The 19,437-nt window shown below is 30.7% G+C and overlaps 1 protein-coding gene across 1 annotated transcript; it reads right to left on the reverse strand.

Moving 5' to 3' along the window:
- Nucleotides 1-231: 231 nt before the first annotated feature.
- Nucleotides 232-16,388, reverse strand: LOC145331107 (uncharacterized). Its single transcript, XM_080175737.1, has 19 exons — nt 16,237-16,388; nt 15,648-15,702; nt 14,704-14,813; nt 13,763-13,853; nt 13,395-13,479; nt 13,103-13,163; nt 12,727-12,782; nt 12,441-12,509; nt 11,910-11,996; nt 11,217-11,320; nt 9,484-9,554; nt 9,169-9,222; nt 6,485-6,541; nt 3,488-3,572; nt 2,956-3,040; nt 2,480-2,618; nt 1,460-1,526; nt 898-1,043; nt 232-335 (listed from the first exon to the last, which is right to left on the reverse strand). Exons 1-19 carry the CDS (start codon nt 16,364-16,366, stop codon nt 232-234), a joined length of 1,656 nt encoding a protein of 551 aa, XP_080031863.1. The 5' UTR covers nt 16,367-16,388.
- Between the last annotated feature and the right edge of the window lie 3,049 nt (nt 16,389-19,437).

A 19,437-nucleotide genomic window follows, 5' to 3' on the forward strand; every position in this document is an offset into this window, starting at 1 on the left:
AAATAGGGGGGGGATTTTTTTGTTTTTTGGGGGGTTGGGGGTGTCCCACCCCCCAAGAAAATAGCCTAAAACCACCACAGGACCAGTAGGTATATACCCTGAAGAGTAGAATCCAATCGGTTCAGTGGTTACCGAGATCTTAAGGGACAGACAGACAGACAGACGGACAGACATCAAGCTACTTTGTATTATAGATGATGATGTTATACTAGTATTTATAACTTTATCAGTTTATGAAATTTCATCAAATATGTTAGATTTAACTTTTCCTGTAAACTTGGAAGACTTCAGTGGTTCCCAATTTACGCTATCACTGTCATTTGCAACAGAATGAACTGAAATATAAACTTTATTAAACTTTAAAAGTCTAGTGTAAAATTTAAATTAAATTACAGGTTTAGATTATTGGTATGTTTAGTGTTTACGGCTTCAGATTGATACTGATTGACCATGATAATTAAGCAGGGATATAGGGATGGACAATGGATCTAAAAATCATTCTCCTAACTGTCTCGGACTTTGGGTACCTACTGGAACCAATGCAATTTTTCCTATGTTGGCTCATTTTAAAGACTTTGGGGAATTAGCGCACATAATGCCGCTGAATTTATTCTTCTGATAGCAGCCCAAAATTTCCTGTCTCCATTTCCTTTGAATTTTCTAGATAAATCTGGTTTTTACAACCTTCATTAAGAACTCTAAAATTTAATGGATTGCCCATTTAACCATCCCTGTATCCCTAATGTTTAGAAAATGTTGGATACTTAAAAGAAAGGGTTGTGACAATGGCAATTAATAATTTGCAGGAATCAAAGTTAGAATTTGACACATAACAAGTTGAGAAAGATTATTCTATAAACTAATGGTCTACCTCCAAAACTATCCATGAAAACAAACCTTCAGTTATGATTGGAAGAGCATAGGAAGGATCCAAGGGTGGGGACAAGCACGGTGGCGGGGGGGATTCATATTTATTATCCAAGGTTACACAAGGGGGGGATAATCTCTCAAACTCAGTTACAGGTGCTGCATCTGAAGGATCTCTGAAAAAAATGATCAATTACATTATAAGCTACGTATTATATTTTTCAGTGTACCTTTGTCTTCATTTCATGACTTAAATTTAAAGCCTAATGTTTGGAGTGTACTAAATTGATTTTACAATCTCTAGGTATTACTTTTTATAAGTGAAGCTACCATGTGATATGCAATGTCCCTCTGTCCGGCTAAATGTCTGACTAAAACAATAAAATAAATATTTGGGATATTGGAACTTAAGCAAAACCATTTTGCCTTTTACCATTTGTGACACTCAAAGTTTAAAATTATTGAGCTTAATAAACTATATCACACATTTATAATAAAAAGAATAAAATACCTAAATTGTAAATGTAATCTATATAAATTCTTAAATTAAAATAGTTTTCCTCCATTGTCAACTCACAATTCCTTCTCTTACCTTTGTCTGGGAGTAGTAATAGGTTGAAAATAAATAGGTATCAGCGGTATCACTTCTGGTTTCAGCTCTAAACAAATTAGGATATGATACAGTTCATTATATAAAATTGGAACAAATTATTTTTAAATAAATTTAAAAACTTTAGAGCAAAAATAGAACATAATGATTCAAAAATGTCTATGGAAATATAACTAGAATAAGATGCAACATAATTGGAGTGGATACAAAACTGCGACAAACAAAACCGCGACAGTTACAAAACCGCCACAATAACAAAAATGTAACTATGTAGAAATTTTTTAGAATTCAACATCCAAAAAGTCTTAATGCTAGAAGGTCATAGCCGCAAAGTTCGGCCCCCTGGCCTGCCTAGCCGCGGGCGCTCGGCCCCCTTGCCTATAACCTAACCTAACCTTACCTAAAATTTGAAAAAAATCTACCAACCACTTTTTGTAAAATCCACGAAATTCTAAACTATAAATAAGTTAATGTACATTAAATTTTTAATATTTTTTTTACAATATTTAGGTAAGGTTAGGTTAGGTTATAGGCAAGGGGGCCGAGCGCCCGCGGCTAGGCAGGCCAGGGGGCCGAGCTTTGCGGCCATGACCTTCTAGCATTAAGACTTTTTGAATGTTGGTCTTTTGTTATTGTCGCGGTTTTGTTATGGGGCGGTTTTGTAACTGTCGTGGTTTTGTTATGGGGCGGTTTTGTAACTGTCGCGGTTTTGTTTGTCGCGGTTTTGTATCCACTCCACATATTTTCCTATTTTAAAAATTTTCAGTTTCTAGTAAAACAGAATTAAAGAAACTTCACCATAACTATGTTTTTGGCAGGCCAATTTTTAATGGCCCTGTATTCCAACAAACATGGAATCTACATTCAGGATTGAAAATAGTTAATAAAATATATTTCATCCAAATTATTTAGGATAATAGCAGTATAAAAAATCTTAACTCCAAGCTAATAAAAAATTATTATCTTACTGGAAATATTTCAATTAATTGTATTTTTTTTCACCTTCTTCTGTGGCCCATCTCAAAGGAGGTCCTAATGGTTTATCAAAAGGTTTTGAGATTGTCTTATCCTCCAAAATCTCAATTTCATCATCGGATATGTTGACTAGGTTTTCTTCATCCTTACTATTGCTCTCAGTATTCTGAAAAAATACATCTATGTCTATCCATTTTAATAAATCAGAAGGTTTTTTGGTTTGCCCATTAAGTTCTCACTATCTACTGAACTGAATAGGTTTTTCATTCTATAGAAGCCTCACAAAAGTCCTGTTATGGTTAAAGTCAATTTCATTTTCAAATGTTATTAATGGGATGTTTTAAAGCTACTTCCAGAAAACTCCTTCCCGATTTAAATGCTACATGAGGCTCGCTCACTAGTATACTAGTAAGTACATCAAGAATAAGTTGAAAAAAAGTGTTAACCAAACAACAGTAAACTGAAATTACAGATTTGATTAAAAGGTTAATGCCATAAATTACCTGTGTAACACTTTGACTAGAAATATTTGAACTAGACCTTCTTGAATTGTGTGAAGCTCTTGGTGATCTAGAATGTCTTGATGCTCTGAAAAAAAACATAGCTAATAATTATAGATATTTGTTACAAACATTACATACATTGCTGAACCTAATGATTTTTTTACATTTTATCGTTATTAAGCTGTAAATATAAAAACAACACTTATAAACAGCTATTCTGTTTGAACCTACCTCTTTTGTAATTGTAGCACATCCTTTTCATTACAAGGGTCGTCTTACCACGGATATCCAAAAAGGTAGGGTAATGTTATTAACCTCTTCCAAAAAATATCATGATTGCAAAAACCCCCCTCAAGTAAATTTTACTCATGGGACAGGTAAAAATTTTGGAGACTTTGATTTTCATTATCATTATTAAATACATTTCTTTCCATAGGTATTAAATGTTGTTTTTTTGTAATAACTGCACTAATTCTAGACATGACATATATTTGTTAAACTCTTAACTTTTTTATGTTAATTTTTTACTTACCTAGACGGAGGATTAGAGTCAAGCAAGGAAGAAATTGGCGAGGGATCAGAAGCATTTAGTGCAGCAAAAACTTGCTGTGACAACTCTGAACAAAACAATAGCATTTAAAATATTATAAAAATCATTTGAATTGCTATGCTGAAGACATTTTAATTTTTTTTAAATTGTTGAACTTTAATTAGCCCTAACAGGAATTAAATTATCTCAGTTTACTATGAAGATATTTACTATAATTGCATTTATATTATATATATCAAGAAAAGAAAAAAATATTTTAATCAAATAATATTCTTTTGAAAAAAAAGGTTGAAATTGAAACTTAACTTTAAATCCAACTAGGAACCCCAACCACACCTTGGGGTGAAGCTCTTATAATACCCTTCCCCCCCCCACAGTGGGATTTTTGGTCATTTTTTAAATTTCCTCAATTTTGAGTTAAATGTCCCAGGGGCTAGTATTACCATTCAAAAGTTGCCATGCAACAGATTTTTTTATATACTACAAAATTAGGCAAAATACAGCCGTTTTGCTGAACGTGGTCAAAGGAATGTTTTTAAAAAGTGAATTTTTTCATTAAAATCATCATACATTGCTTTTCCCACTTTTTCCTAGAATAAATTGGTGTAAAAATCTGATTAAATGATATGTAACAATATTTCATTGATATATACAGATGTTTCTACTTTAAAATGCAAAGAAAAATAAGAAAAGTTGTCATAAATCTGTAATTTAAAATCCAAGAACACCTAATATTGCATCTTAAAATAACATGTATTTTTTACGTTTAAAGGTTTTTCTCACTTGGGGCTACGAGGTGCCAAAAGTTATTTAGGTCCTGATTAAATTCAAGTATTCATAATTCAAGATTAGTTCATAACTCTTGGCACCTCGTAGCCCCAAATGAGAAATCCAGCTTAGAAAATAGATACTGTGAAGTTGTATTAATATAAATTAAATACCATTATGAAGTCAAACTACTAAAAATTGATATAATTTAATAACACACATATTTAATCTTTAAAGGTTACCTTTCCGTTTTTAATATTAAAGCTATTCTGTAAATGATACGTCCGTCTGTCGGTACATCTGTCCGTTAGAAACATTATTAGGGAAAACGTGAATATCTCGGCTGCTATTTAAAAGACTTTATTACCATACTAAGAAGCATCCAGATTATAATTTACTAAGTCCTTCAGTCTATCGGTAATGGTCTGACAACCAGTTGATTTATATTTGAACAAGGATGACAAAATTCATAAAAGCAAAGCTCTGAAACTGGGTGACAGACAAACAGCGTGAATATGTAAAGTATATATAAATAAGTCTTGTCAAAATTTTGCCTAAATTTGTTGCAAAAGTTCTTAAATATAAAATACTGTTTAAGGGTAAACGGACATTGTTAGGAATTGATTATAGAGATGCTTCGCTTATAATATTGTACTTATAATATAAGTTAAAAATCAACATAAACGTATTGACATTCTGGTAATGATTATAGGGTTGATACGCTTTCCAAATCATACAGAACTAATACAGGAAACAATAGAACAATTCTAACATGCCTAAGTAATGAAATAGCCTAAAACCATCCTATAAGAAGCTTCCCTCTAAAGAACCATATCGGTTCAGTGGTGAGTGAGATTCTTCGCTACACACAAAAAAAACTTAGTACTTTATTTTATGGGATATACTGAAAACATATATACAATGATTATTATGAAATAGTTTTAGTAACAAAGCTGCTCAATTTTTATAAATGTGCGTATGTCTTCCTTTCTGTATTTCTGAAACATTTAAATTAAATTTGATTTCTAAGCCACTATTTTTTTCTGTCTGTCCTTTAACTTTGTTTGAAATACTTAATTTATATTGTTCTTTCCTTTCAATGCCCTTGGTTTCTAAATCTAATAGTAGTTCCTGAATCCACATTCATTTACTGTAGGTATTACCTAAACTCTCCATCCAACTATTAAAATTTAAAAATAACAAGGATGACAACATCCATTAAAGCGAAGCTCTGAAACGGTGGGACAAACGAACATTAACACTTATAGATTGTCATAACTAAATAATCAGAACGTAAATGTATAAAAGTTTAACAGAATTGTAAGTAAATTTGTTGAAAAACTAAATAATTACAGGATAATTTTTAAGGACATTGTAATAGGGCTCGGCAAATATACCTCAGGCAAACCTTTTACAATTTTAAATATCAACTAAAAGGTCGAACCTGACCCTAGTATGACAATCCCTTTTATCAAAGATCTTTTAAAGCATCAAAATGGGTTAAAATTTATAGCTTAGTCACAGCTGATGCGCAGCTGCCGAGCCCTGTATACTATTTATTGAAAACTTAGAAGCATATGATATGTATATTAATCATATACGTACACCTTAAAAACTCTCCAAAAGTTTAATTTAGGTCTAAGTCGATGTTAAAAAAAAATTCTTTTTAGCAGAATAATATAAGAAATTTCGAATTTTTAACTATATGAGTAGAGTAGTTCTAGGGACATTTTTCTTATTAAAATCACAATAATATGTATATAATATGTTATATTACATAAGCTATAATCTGTATATGAAAGGCTTTAACTTTATTTTTAGATAGAATACGCTTTTGTTGGCATTTGTGACTCATAAAGTTAAAAAATCCCCAAATCAGCCAAAAAACCCACTGTGCCCCCCCCCCCAAAAAAAAAATGGGCGAATAACTAGTGATTAATTTTTAGTAATAATTTTGCAACCTGGGACAATTGCGACAAAGAGTAACTTTAGTTAAAGTAATTTATTGATAATATATTTATTCTTTAGCCTATAAAACGATTATATATATATATAGGAGGTGGAATTTCCCATCTACTCTTGGAATGAAGCACCTAGGGGCTAGGGGCGAAGCCACCAGTAAATATATACAAGAAATATTTGACTCCCATGTTTTTTTACTTTGTTTGCAATATGCTTGTCATGATTGTACCAAAACAATGAAAGTCTTACCAATATTTTCTTTCTTCTGTAAGATTTTCTGTACTTCATCATTATCATCAGATTCATCTAGTTTAAATATACTTTTAAATAACCTAACTTTAACTTAGCTATAGGTACTTTAAAAATTGTAGCTAAAACTTGCTTGTATTAATATATGCTTTTAATAAAACATGTTAAAATCATTAGACAAACATAGGTAACAAAATGACTTTTTACTATATAATATAATATGACACGCACCTAAAAACATACCAGCCATAAAAAATAAGAGAAAAATATATTTAGGTAATTGAGAAAAAAAGACTTTTTAGTTGTACTTGTAAATGGTTACATAAATAGTAGGATATATAAGTTGGAAGGAATTTTAATGTTAGAGGAAGATTTGAAATCTCCATCAAATTTTAAGGATTTTTTATAAAATTCGTTTTTGTATAATTATTTACCTATCTAAAAGCGGAAATACAATTTAAAGGGGACTATCCACAAACAAGAGCACATGATTCTAAGTACCTTCCAGCATTGATCCGAAGTATTTTCTTTCAGAATATAATAGGTCACCATATATCATTAATGTATTGACGAGAAAATTTATGTTTTACCATGATTTTTTAGGTATTTTAATTAATTTTGAAAACATTTATGAAGCTAATTCTTTTAATAAAACGGATATTTGATGATACATATGTGAATACTTGTGTTATATAGATTGTAAATTAATCCCTATTAGCATTAATTTAAACATACATATGAGATATAGTAAATGTGCTTTTGACTTTTTAAAATTTTTATCATTTGACAACATAGACAATTAAAGACACCCCGAACTCAACAAAACGTTTAATAGAATTTTGACTAAAAATGCTGGACATTTTTTTACTTTTCTTCAAATTGAAGTGGTGAAACATAAATTTTCTCGTCAATATATTAATTATTAATAGTGACCTTTTATATTCTGAAACTGGAAGGTACTTAGAATCACGTGCTCTTGTTCGTTGATAGTCCCCTTTTGACCAATAGAAAAGGTGGATTGGAAACTACATGCGCTCTAATTGGTTGAATGATGTGCGACACTTAAGCTTCTCTAATCAGAGCGAAGATAATTTTCAATTAATTACCTTAAATTTTATTTCCGCTTTAAGATAAAGAATTATACAAAAAACGAATTTTATAAAAAAAATCCTTAAAATTTGATGCAGATTTCAAATCTCCCTCTAACATTAAAATTCTTACCAACTTATACAGCATGACCCTCGAAAAAGTATTTTTAAGCATTTGCAGCCCTTATTTCTCAATGAATTATAAAAAAAATGCATATGTCCTTGTTCCCCATAGTATTCCACATAAGTAGATATAAAAATATTTTTTTTACCTCCATTAACACCTGAGATTTTTAGAGCTAAAGTTTTGAAAAAGTGACTGAGGAAAAAGTAACTTTTAACATGAAACGACTTTTTTAGCAAAATTAAGGTAGAAATCCTTTTATTTTTGTTACTAGCAGAAACTTTATACAAAAATGAAATAAAAAATTTAGTTTTTGAGTAAAAAGCATTTTTTTACACATATTTTTTGAGTCTTTTTAGTTTAATGATATTTTGAAAAACTTACTTATTAGGCAAAATTTTTTAAGATTAAAAAACCAAATAAATCTTTATGAATATAGCAGAAAAACTGTTTTTGTTTCACAATCCTAACTTTAATAACAAAAAAGTTATGAAGAAAATAAAATTAAAACATAATGATTTTTTTTTCTAAAAAGCTTAATTAACCCTTATTAAATTATTGAGATGTCAGAAAAGTAGGCGGAGCAACTGTCATAATTAATCCTTTTCTCAAATAAGGGTTAATAAATAACCTAAAATTTGCAAATTATCAATTCATTCAGTAGTATTTTTTGCCATTAAAAATTTATATTTTTTGGTGGAATAAAAAAGAAATAATTAGTTAACTTGTTTTTCTTTGTGTCTCATTATTCAGTTGCCAGAAAAACATAATATAACCATCCAAAAAATAAGAGAAACAAAAAAATTCCTTTTCCCAGTCACTTTTTCAAAACTTTAGCTCTAAAAATCTCCGGTGTTAATGGAGGTAAAAAAAATATTTTTATATCTACTTATGTGGAATACTATGGAGAACAAGGACATATGCATTTTTTTTAATTCATTGAGAAATAAGGGCTGTAGATGCTTAAAAATACTTTTTCGAGGGTCATGCTGTATATCTTAATATATAGGTATCCTCTTGGTTTTAAACAAAATTTAAAAAAGAGGAAGATTGGGAAGGTCAATATGTTGCACTTAGAGGAAAAGCAACAAAAATTGTTGTGAAGTTTAAATATTTTATAATTAAGTACTAAGTATTAAAACTGCTTATGGAAGTTATAAAAAGTTCTGTATAGATGAATTTCCCTTACACCTAGCATTTAGTTCTAATTATATTGATTAATAAATCTGCCTTTTCTTAGTTGAATCATGTACCTGTACATAAAATTACAATAGTCAAAACAACAACATCTAGGCAAGAGACCATTTCATGTAAGACTATAGGCAAGCTTCCGGAAAAATAAGTCACCCTATAGATGCTCTAGGTTGGCCGATTATATAAATGTATTTGTTTGTTGTAATTATGTAGCTTGACCAACAGAAAAAATCAGTCTAAAAGTTATTTGTAAACTATCAAAGGGAAAGTATTTATTCCTGAAGCAACATCACTCTCATCACCACTCTCTGACTCCTCTTCTGGGGCACAAACTATAAATTAATTTATTATCATGACTCAGAAAGGACAAAAATTGGCGTTGAAAAATTTTAATTTATGGTAAGATACATACAAGGCTCAGCAAAAGTCTATCTAAGGTGAAGGGCAGGTAAAAGGGCTCCCGCTCTCTTAATCAGCCCCCAAATTTTAGCATATATATATAAGATTTTACCCCTCCTCTCCCCCCCCCCCAAACAATACCTCCAGCTGTTTCTAAGATCAGTTGGATAATTAGACTTTTTTAATGTACATACCTTCACAATCGTAATCAGGTTCAATTCGATTCAGACGTCCACAAAAATTGTGAATGTGATTGTGTCTACACCTGGATAAAAAAAAATATACAGGGTGTTTTTTTTTAATAAGTTAAAAGTATTGCTTAATTTAATCCACTTGCCATTGACAGAAATTAATAATCAATATCTTAATTTCTTCATTGATGTGGGGCATTTTGTATGTGAAAAAAATATTTGGCGATTTTCAACAAATTCTGCCTTAAAATCCAGTTTTTCCAAAGTGAATATTTTTGGATCATGACTAATTTAAAGAGTGTACAAAAATGCGTACATTTTTTAAAATCAAATTGCGCGGCTTGTTTTAATAGTAGAAAAATGTTATGCATACCGTTAGAATTGTCATGAACTCTAGTTTTTGGAAATATATGCAACACATACAGGCTATTTGTAGTATAGAAGCTACATTGGAAAATGTGAGAAATATTGAAAAGGGGGGGGGGGGGCGAAAGTGACACTTTTTGAAACCAAAACTAAAAGTCAAAGGAACTCAACTAAAAAAAGAGTTACAGGTCTGACATTTTGCATGGCAGTTGATTTATAGGGGTACAATATGGAACTGTGAAGAAACGGCGTCGCAACCGCCGAAAACCGCCGAGAAAAGGCAAAAAAAATTTCGGCGGGAAACGGCGGTTTTCGGCGGTTGCGCCGCCGTTTCTTCACAGTTCCATATTTTACCCCTATAAAGCAACTGCCATGCAAAATCTCAGACCTGTAACTCTTTTTTTAGTTGAGTTCCTTTGTTGACTTTTAGTTTTGGTTTCAAAAATTGTCACTTTCGCCCCCCCCCCCCCTTTTAAGTAAGATGGAACATTTTACCACGTAGCTCCTAAACTATACGTAGCACAGGAATAGTTCTTAAACACCTAAAAACTAGAGTTTATGACTATTCTAACGATATGCATAACATTTTTCTACTATTAACACAAGCCGCGCTATTTGATTTTTAAAAATGTACGCATTTTTGCCAACCCTTTAAATTAGTCATGATCCAAAAATCTTCCAAAATAGGTACAATGGAAAACCGGTTTTTAAAGCAGAATTTGTTGAAAATCGCCAAATATTTTTTTCTCATACAAAATGCCCCACATCAATGAAGAAATTAAGATATAGATTATCAATTTCTGTCAATGGCAAGTGGGTTAAATTAAGCAATACTTTTAACTTATTAAAAAAAACACTCTGTATAATTCTAGTAGCTTCTCTTTAACAAGTACCACCCCTACTTATTGTTTTGTAATGTGTGTGTCCGCATAATTTTAATTCAATACCTATAATTGCGATAGCTTTTATTCACAGAAACAGTTAATTTCTAACAATTATAAAAAGCCCCCCCCCCCCCTGTTTTATTTTTTTCTCTTTGAGTAATGCCTAGTTAGGTACTTTAAGTCAGATTAAATTAGTTTATATTGAATACTAGGTAGCCACATCGGAAAAGGGTTAGGAGGTTTTTAACCATAAAAAAATTAAAGAAGGACATCTGCCAAACTCCAGTCAGAGGTAGGTAATAATAAGTACACAAGTATAATGGTTGAAAAGGAGGGTCTGATAAAAGAATAAATGAATTACTTTTAAAAACAGTACATGATGTTAATTAAATAACATTCCTTGTCATTCTGTAGTTTTAACTCATATACCATACCTATACATAATTGTTGTACTATTTGTCTAAACCGCAAACAACAACAACTTACGTGTTACATGGAGTTAATTCCCATTCAGAGCCTTGGATGTTCAGATTCCTGCCTCTATCAGGATTTTTTTTTACAGCCCAACAATACTTAGCCACACAGGTAAACTAAATATAAGATAGTAATCAAATATACCAATGAAATCAAACAGCTTAATTTTTGCACTAGGCACAATTAAGTATATCTTTTTCTAATTCTTTTTTTAACATCAGCCATTTACTGACAATTACATAATACAATTAATTGTACTAATTTACTACCTAAATTTACAGGGAACGTCTGATCTGAAGTCGTAATTTGGCCTTAAATTCAATTTGAAATTGCTGAAATTGCTGAAATGTTAAATGGCAAAATAAGAATCAAGATCAAATCTTACAAACAATCCACCTTTATTCTAAAGTGTTTTTGTTAGTAAGTTTGTCTGATAAGATCTTTATAACCACTGAATCGGTGAGTTCTCTAATTTTGGGAAGTTTCAAGTAGGACTTTCGAGTTTTTATTTGTTTTAGGCTTTCCCCCTTTAAAAACAATTAACCTACCTAACTGTATTCAAAATCAAGACCCAAGTTGTAGAAAAGCTTTGCCCAAGTTCACAAAAGGTAAGCCTAGTTTAAGGTTGACCATTTGGAAAAAATAAGTTCACCCTAAAAAGTTTTTTTGTGAGTTGGGTATTCCTTTAAAAAACTATCGACCAACCTCTGTTGCAGCACTCCAGTTGTACAAAGGATCATTCTCCACCTCCATATCCTTCTCTTGAATAAAAATTCCCTGCTCAATGCAAACCTGAACAATTTTTGTAGTGTTTACATGCAATATTGTGTTCCTTAGTACTGAATGTAAAAGAGTATTTTTACTGTGAGTTCCACAGCCTGAAAACCAGATGGTTGATTCTATATTAAGATATTAGAACAGCATTCCTTACTAGAGCATATTTAAAATATTACCTAACCCTGACCTGCGTGTGTCAGGTGTCCTACTTAAATTAATCGTAAAATATAAAATCTGAACAGTTTGTTAGACATATGAAAAGTTCCTAAGAATATTTCTTTGTGATGGAGGCAGATTCAAATTTTGATCTATCCATGAAATTCATTATGGCAACGTTATATTAGGTAAGTTAAATTTGTAACATAAATGATTACAGTTTTGGTAAAAACTTGGCCCACAAACAGGGTAAATTCATGCACTGCATGCACAGACAGGACCTATAGACAAATAATTGTTTACCTTTTTGAAGTCATTTGAGTTGTTACAATGTGGACATTTGAAACCTTCCATTCCATAGCTATGAGCCAACTAAAAACATTTCCAAAAAATTAGTTTTATGGAAAACCAATTACTTTTTTTAATGAAAAAAAGACATCTGGTAATTACTTTCTAATGCTTTAAGTCAAATAAAATTTTAATTCGAAGAAGATCAGCCTATTTATACCTTTCCTTTTTTTTAAATGTCACACATAATCTAACTTCTTGGAGACTATTGTTTAAGAAGAAATCATAACAATATACTTACCCTTTGGACACAATCTGTATGGTATACCCCACCACATGTATGGCAACAAATGCGACCTTAAATATGTTTAAGGTGATTATTTTTGTTTATTAGTATAAATAAAAATACTTGAAACCTATCTAAATTAAACATTAGAGGAAGGCTAATTTAACATTAATATAAAAAGCATGTCAAACTGAAACTCATGTAATAGGAGAAAGTTGGTTAATTATATTTAGCAATTTGTAGACCTACTGAGATACCACCTCTTGTTTAATATGATACAAAAACATTTAGTTATTACTCTGTTTAAGCCATGATTTGAAACAACCAAATAAATAGAAGCTAGTGGATGTTTTATGATTATGTTAATTTAAGGATGAATAACTAAACATACCTTTAAATGGTCCAGCAACTTCATTGGATGGAAAATCCTCAAAGCAAATTAGACAGTTCTCCTAAAGCAATATTGAATTTTGTTCTCTTTGTTTTAAAGAAAATTGCATAGTAGTTAGTAAATCAATTCAAAATAAGTTTAGTAATCCAAACACTTTATTTCAACAACAGACATGGCTAAAGGGTATGGGTTGGGCATTTTAAAATAACTCACATCATTGAAAATGTTAAATGTTCTTTGAGCAACGTTGAAAAGTATGAAGAAGGTTGAAAAATGCAAATTACAAACTTACCAAATATTTTTTGCCTGGCTGCTTAGTTTGTTTGTTCATGTGTTGGGAACACAAGCAATATACTTTAGTATTATTACTTCGCAAACTGAAAAAAATTCTGATTAAAAAACATTATTTTATATTCTACATTTTTCAGTAAGAAGTAAATTAAGTTTATAAAAAGCAAGAGAAAAAAAAGAAAAATAATGAAAAATCTATTAATAGGTAGGTAAATATTAAAACTTTCAGAATCAAAAACATCAAATCTTATGTTAGTTATGGAATCATTGACATCGACGGTTTGAGGCATGCTTACAATATGTTTAGATTTAACAAGAGTGTCAAGTATATCATTCATAAGTAAAGATATTGACATTTCAGATACTTACTTATTTATAATAAACTGGAATCCCAAAGATGCTCCACAGGGAAAATGGAATTTTCCTTTGCATGTCTTTTTCAGACAACTAATGGTGGCTCCTTAAAGAAATAAATTGATAGGGTGCTTGCTTACATGTGGTAGACTGGAGCACCGAAACCCCCCCCCCCCCCCCGCTTAGTTTTGGCAAAAATCAAAATAAGGGGGGGGTAGTTTTTTAATGTCTGGAAAACGGCAAGGAGGAAAAAAGCAAGGCAAGGCAAAGACTTAACCCCCCCCCCCTTAATTTTGAAGAAAATCAAAAATAAGGGGGGGACTGTCCCCATGAAAACACTTCTGATATATTCTCCTTAAGACTACCTGTTCAGGGATACATCAATTACTAAAATCAGTCAATAAATAAGGAAATTATGCCCCCAAACATGAATATCCCTGTAATAAGGTTTCCCCTCTGGCATACTGGATTTACTTGATTTACCTTACTCAACTTTCTGGCGTGTTGTACAGTGAAAAAACTACCCCCCCCCTTATTTTTGATTTTCTTCAAAATTAAGGGGGGGGGGTTAAGTCTTTGCCTTGCCTTGCTTTTTTCCTCCTTGCCGTTTTCCAGACATTAAAAAACTACCCCCCCCCCCTTATTTTTGATTTTTGTCAAAACTAAGCGGGGGGGGGGGGGTTTTCGGTGCTCCAGTCTACCACATGTAAGCAAGTACCATTGATAGAATATTAATTTTTCAAACTTTTAATTAGACTTGTACGAGTACGTATAGGTATTGATTTCTGACAAGCAAAACAACAATCATAATAGGTATATTCATTTATATATTAAAAGCTGTAAGACAAACTACCCACAACTAATTTCTAGAAAATTTGTAGGTACACCATGGATTTTTTTCATGTAGGTATAAAATTGAGGTACCTAAATATTTTTTTTTTAATCTAGGTAGATACCTGTTTCATTGCAAATTTCACACTTGCTTGTCTTTTTCAGAAGTTTTTCTATATCAGCATTCTTATAGCCAAGAATACCAACATCTTCTGCTGTCTGATTGATTCCATGACTAAACAAAAAAGTTTTTGTCAATAAGATGATATACAAATGATAATAGCAAAGCTTTTTGAAAAAAGAGCAGCAAGTTCTCCTTTATGTCAAATAACTCAGGACAATTATGTAGATTAAAACTGACCAAACAAACAACAACTTGATTACACTTCCCTTATCTAAAGTGTTTTAGGTAGGGATGGGAATCCGTCGAATTTTTTGGGCCGGATTCGGATTCCGGATTCTGAAGGAATCCGTCAAAAAAAGTGACGGATTCTTGCGGATTCCGGATTCTTATTTTTGGCGGATTCCGGATTCGGATTCCGGATTCTAGCAGTATTTTAAAAGGCCGTCCGTCACAGAGGGATAGCTTTTTTCATTAATTTAACACTATGTTACTTGGTTGAAGCCTTGATTTGTTTAAAGTGTTAAAGTGTTAAACATTTACATCACATTAGTAATTATTAAAATTTGTTATGTACAAAAAAAATTTAAGAGGGAGTTGTAAGAAAAACTCAAGACGGTAATTTTAGCCTACCAATTTAGAATCCGGAATCCGCTATAAAAAACGGATTCCGGATCCGGATTCGGATTCCAAAATAGGCCGAAAATTGGGCGGATTCCGGATTCGGATTCCGGATCCGGATTCCCATCACTAGTTTTAGGTAATTAATTTGTTTTGAGAGAAGATACATAAAGTATTGAAGTAATAGGTATGAAAGTTTAAACAAAAATAAAGCTTTTTAAAAGTATTTGCGTTTAAATTTAAAATTTTGCCTTTAAAGGAACTTACAGACGTGTCAAGTATTTTGAATTACAAAGTAGTTTCACTGCTAAATAGCTTAGCACTTACCTAAATAATAAACAATGGTAGTGGTAGAATTTTCTCTGCAGTTTATAAAATTTTCCTAAATATCATTTTCAAACGTAAATACTTTTTAACATTTAGGGTCTCTCTATAATAGAAAGCTCTCATTATTAATTTAGGCATTTTAGAACTGTCCAATCAATTTGAAAATTTACTTGATGATTCCTGTAACATAAAACAATTCAAAGAGGGGCGTTACAGATTATATTTATTTCCATTAAATAAACATCCTATTTTCGGCGTTAGGGAAGAAAAAACTGATAAAATAAACCTATTCCCTGGAATTTTGGAATATGGATTTCTAGGAACATTATGAAAAATATCATAAGCAAAGCATATCTATATAATTAACTCTTTTAAGCAAGTATGGCATTGTCAACATAAAGCTTATTTGTAATTAAATTGTTTTAAATAACATATAGGTATTTAATATTTATATATATTATATGTATATCTATATCATTCTTGAACTTCTAAAATGTAAATTAAAACTAATGAATCTCTTGCCTATAATAAAATCACACAAATTTTTTTTTGAATAAAAAAACATTAGGTATATTTTTTAAAATCCAACCTGCATTTAGATTTAAATATTCAGTGTTTCCTCTTTTACATAACTGGCATTTTTGTAATTTAGAAATATTTTTAATTTCTTCTCCCCTAGGTTCACTTTCTGTTTTAAGTTTCTTCCTAGCGGGAGGCATCCTCTAACATACCACCAAAGAGAAATCTGAAAAAGTTTGCTCAATCTTATATACTATGTATATACACATTAGGTATTAATCAAATTATGTATTTTTTTAAAAAAAAGGGAACAGTAATATTTGACATAAAATCATTTGCCATAAACTCATTTCACATAAACCATTTCACATAAAGTATCATTTCACATAAACTCATTTGACATAAAGGTACAAATTCACATAAACTCATTTTACATAAAGGTACACTTGACATAAAGTTACATTTGACATAAAGGTACATTTAATTGACGTCATATGGGTACATTTTTGACATAAAGGTATGTTTGACGTAAAAGTACATTAGGCATAAAGGTAAACTTCACATAAAATCTTTCACATAATGAAATGTAAATTTTGGTACACTTCGATCATGTTAAGGTAACGTTCACATAAAGGTACATTAGTCATAGGTACAAAGTTTCACAGAAAGAAAATTTTGACATAACTAACACATTTCCATAAAAACATTTCACATAAATGGACGGTTGACAAAAAAGGTGCATTTGACATAAAAGTGTTTCAAAAAAAGTTACATTTATCTTTGCTTCTAATTTAACTGTGAAATTTCGAGACATATCAGACTAAGTTTATAAATTAAATTTATTTCGATTCTATAAATATGTATATTAAATCCTAATGTTATGTGATTTTAATTAACAAAATAAAAAATATTTTTATTATATATAAAATTGGTTTTAGTTTTCCCATAGTTATAAATTTGTGACTTTCAAGAATAGTAAAGTAATTTAAGCAGGTTTGGCAACAAATTTAAGACAATAATAATATTTATGGACTTTTAACAATATAGTATATATCAAATACTTTATTTTAAAACTTCCATAAAAAGAGTTACAGCCAATTCACTAAAATTTCTTTGGGTGACGTAGACCGAACAATTTTAGAATAGATGCGCTCCTAAAAAAAATAAACATCATTTATTGAAATAATATTTCAATTATTAATAATTATATAATTATTAATAATATTATATAAAAATGAAGAAAACTAGTTGAAAAAAATTGTGTTGTTGTTATTATTTATATTTATAGAACTCGACGCGGTATTCGCGCTACAATAGTTTTTGAATGTCGTCGTTGTAAGTAATAAATTTTAAAATGTTAGATTAATATTATAAGGAAAACAAAAAAAGAATATGAATAAATAACAGGGTTATTAAGTTTTTTTAGCCAATGAATAAGATAATCATTGAAAAGATAGGTTGGTTAGATTGAGACTTTTAAAATGCATAATTTTGGGTTTGTCACGTACACATATAAGTTAAATCAAGTATAGTTGGCTTATATAATTAGGTTATGTATGCAATGGGATAAAGGGTAATGCAATGGCTGATTTATTGATGTACATCTCTAATGATGATACACAAAATCACCCCTTTTATAGATTGAAATTAGTAGTTAAAACGTTTGGACACTATACTTAATGAACCAACAAATCGTATTCAATAAAAGTCCCCAAAAGTTGTTGAGCCAATGAATAAGAAAACGTCAGTATAAAACTTTAGGGACTAATGTAATAAACAGTCCAAAGTCAACTCCCTTGCTGGTTTTCTTCGATACTGAAATAATGTAACTGGACAAAGTGTCTCAAAAATCCAGCTTATACCAAAAACGAAATTAATTCGGGAAAAAATCACGAAACCTATACGTGTTTATCAGATGTCGTTAGGGTGCAACACATCGTAAAATTTACAACCTCTCCATCTGCCCCCCAAATATTATTTTAGATTTATTTCGCTTGTTGGTTATACCTTATTCCTGCAAAAATCAGCCATGTGACGTCATAAAAATGGGAGATGAGAGAAGTAAGAAAGAAAATCCCTAAAAAGAGATGGATAGTCCCACATTTTTAGGACGTCACATGGCTGATTTTTGAGACACTTTGTCTAATTACAAAATAATACACTGAATATCTGTTACTATGGTATTAAAATGAGTACACGGTTGAGTAACTTTCTCTTTGCGCAGTGCAAGCATTGTTATACCATCTATACAGTTTAGGGGCCACAAATTTAACTTGGGAAGACACCTAGCTACTATCTTGATTTTTTTACCATCAAAGATAAAAAGATGATAAAAATTTATTTACAAAAAACTACTTTACAATAAGATACTAGTTGTTTTGCCCCTAACCTCTAGGGAAGGTCAGGAAAAAAGAATATCTCCAATATATTTATCAAGCTTCCCTGAAAAGCACGGCCAATAAGACCAGCATTTCTCAAGATATTAAGCTTGAGAGTGAAAAAATCTTTCTTCTATAGGCGTTTTCGCTCTACTTATTAATTTTCTTTTTTTTTCCCATTTAAAATTTCATGCTCCATGATGGTAGTGAAATCTAGGCAATGTTTTGAAAACCAGAATTATCCGACTATAATTAATACGCCTTGCAACCATTCACATACCATCAAAATTCTGTACAAACTTATTTAGAAGAGTAGTTTTTAAACATTTAGGGTATAACATTTGTTTATTACACGGGTGCCAAACTTTTACAACAACCTTTTCTTATTTCTTGGCTTTATAACTTTGGGGACTTTTTTTGAATTGTGATTGGTTGGTTCAAGTTTAGTGTCCAATCTTTTCAACCACTAATTGTTAACTACAGAATGAAAAATCCCCCCCCCCATAAAAAAATGTTTTCAGGCAGTTACTTCAAAATAAATGGCAGCACCAGAAATACTTAATTTTTATTTTTTAATTTTTTTTAAATTACCTATTGGGACAAATCCCCTAGAGGCTAATGGCAAAGCCGCTAGTATATCATTTAGTAGCAAAAAAATACAAAATTGAAAAAAACACTCAAATATTAATATTTATTGCATGATCCATAACAAAGAATTGTGCAATCTTAAAATTTAAATCATTTTAATGAAAACAATATGTATATTACCGTAATTTTTTTTATAATATTTTAACAAAAACAATCATTATTAGTGATAAAATATGCAATACATATTTTTTAATGAGGACTATCCACGAACAAGGGCAAGTGATTCTAAGCATCTTCCAGCATTG

The sequence above is a fragment of the Acartia tonsa genome, chromosome 11 (genome assembly GCF_053477335.1).
Source record: "Acartia tonsa isolate MP-2025a chromosome 11, ASM5347733v1, whole genome shotgun sequence".
NCBI lineage: Eukaryota > Metazoa > Arthropoda > Copepoda > Calanoida > Acartiidae > Acartia > Acartia tonsa.